We start from the raw sequence: 1667 nt of genomic DNA, 5'->3' as shown, positions 1-1667 counted from the left end.
TGGTCAAGGGCACATACCTCGGTTGCGGGTTCGTTCTCAGGTGAGAATTTTAAAAAAAGAGTGGATGGGATCTAAAGCTACTCACACACAATGGAGGACAGGCCCGACCCACGAGAACTGGCCCTTACCCTTCCGGAGAAACGGGCAGGGTGGGGCTGGCCACCACCTTCTCCTCGGGCTCCTCGGGCTCCTCGGGCTCCTCGGCCTGGGGGCACGGCGCCTCGCCACTCTTGCAGGAGGCAGGTGGACTTGGGGTTTCATCCCTTGATAGCAATAAAGAAGCAAATGTGTTAAAGGCAGGAGGCTCCAGTGGCACCCCATTCAGGGTCAGAGAGCTGTGATGGGGACAGGGAGGCAGCCCCAGCCGGTTCCCTTCCTCAGGTCTTAACTCTCCCTGCCCTCCCTGCCTCTTCCCGAGCTGTTTACAATGAAAAGCAGATGCGCCCTCCCACGTGGGAGGCAGAATGCTTACTGGACCCAAGAAGTCCTGCCTGCAGCAGCTGCCCCGTAGATGCTGGCAACCGAGCACGGATGCTGCTCAACTTCCCAGGGACCCACTGCGCCGGGTGAGCCCGGAGGCCAGCGTCTCCCCTTGCAGACAGCACCAGCGCCGGGGTCTGGACCTCCTTCACCTGGCACACTACGGGGCCCCACAGGGGTGCTGACCCACCAGAGGTGGGATGGCCACTGGCTGGGAGGGGCTGGTGGGCGGAGACTAGGAGAAAGGGCCCCTGGGCAGGCCCAGCACAGCCCCTAACAGGTAACAGCAGTCTCTGCCCAGCCCAGCTGGGGAGGCAGCTGGGCCAGAAGAGACCTGCCTCGTTCAGGAGTTCTGAAGCTCCCCTAATCAGACGAGGCACCCCAATTTCAGCTGCAGACTGACTACTCAGAAGAGGCCAATCTCCTCACCATCCAGCTCCAGGAGGGCCACTCGCTCGCTCCCCGAGCTCTCCAGGCCCCCAGCCCCCACACACAACTCCACCCAGGTCGGCCGCACCCTCCCGGGAGGCACAGGCTCACTCTTACCTGTGCAGGGACTGGGGCGAGAGGGGGCTGCGTGCAGAGTGCTCCGGGGGCTCCTGTGTCCCCCGCCGCTCAGACGGCCCAGCAGGAGCCTGCAGAGGCCCTTTCATGGTGGCCTGGCTATGCCGGGGACTCCCAAGCCGCTCCCCGTACAGAAGTGAATGGGACACCCTGGTCAGACCAGCCAGAGAGGAGAGTCAGGAGGAGACTGGGGTGCAGTGGGGACCTACGTCCACTCCTCCTTCCAGCTGGACCCCAGCCGGGGCCCCAGGTTCACGGAGTGGTGAGGGCGGAGGGCAGAGCAGTGTGAGAGCAGGGAGACACCCTGCTGAAGGCTCCCGTCCTGGACTGGACCCAGGACCCTGCGCTGGCCCTGGAGCAGAGCGGCACGCACGCTTGTGGCGCAGAAGCCGCATCGCTGGGCCAGGAGGGATGGAAGGACCCAGCAGGAAATGGGAAGGAAAGGGGAAGCCAGATTCAAATGGTCGACTATCGGAAATGCTGAAGCTATAGCTTCAAGGAAGAATTCTGATCGTTTTTCAAGGTCCAAAAGGTAGAATGACTGCCCTCCCCCTTCCAGGTGACAGCCTTTGCCTTATCAGGGCTCAAGCCTGGGAAGCTGGATGCCCCCCACACACACACAC

The 1667-nt window shown here is 62.6% G+C and overlaps 1 protein-coding gene across 1 annotated transcript; it reads right to left on the bottom strand.

Moving 5' to 3' along the window:
- Positions 1-111: 111 nt before the first annotated feature.
- LOC102762612 (centrosomal protein of 164 kDa-like) lies at positions 112-1190 on the bottom strand. Its single transcript, XM_015557398.1, has 2 exons — positions 1027-1190; positions 112-263 (listed from the first exon to the last, which is right to left on the bottom strand). Exons 1-2 carry the CDS (start codon positions 1131-1133, stop codon positions 125-127), a joined length of 246 nt encoding a protein of 81 aa, XP_015412884.1. The 5' UTR covers positions 1134-1190; the 3' UTR covers positions 112-124.
- Between the last annotated feature and the right edge of the window lie 477 nt (positions 1191-1667).

The sequence above is a fragment of the Myotis davidii genome, unplaced genomic scaffold (genome assembly GCF_000327345.1).
Source record: "Myotis davidii unplaced genomic scaffold, ASM32734v1 C64147755, whole genome shotgun sequence".
NCBI lineage: Eukaryota > Metazoa > Chordata > Mammalia > Chiroptera > Vespertilionidae > Myotis > Myotis davidii.
Note: the sequence above shows the minus strand (reverse complement) of the source record. Positions and strands in the feature narration are given on the sequence as shown.

Excerpts from the sequence above, each read along its gene's own strand:
- LOC102762612 (XM_015557398.1), bottom strand. The coding sequence starts at position 1,133 with ATGAAAGGGCCTCTGCAGGCTCCTGCTGGGCCGTCTGAGCGGCGGGGG. Across the intron at positions 264-1,026 it reads TCGCCCCAGTCCCTGCACAG|GGATGAAACCCCAAGTCCAC; the intron begins GTAAGAGTGAGC and ends ATTGCTATCAAG.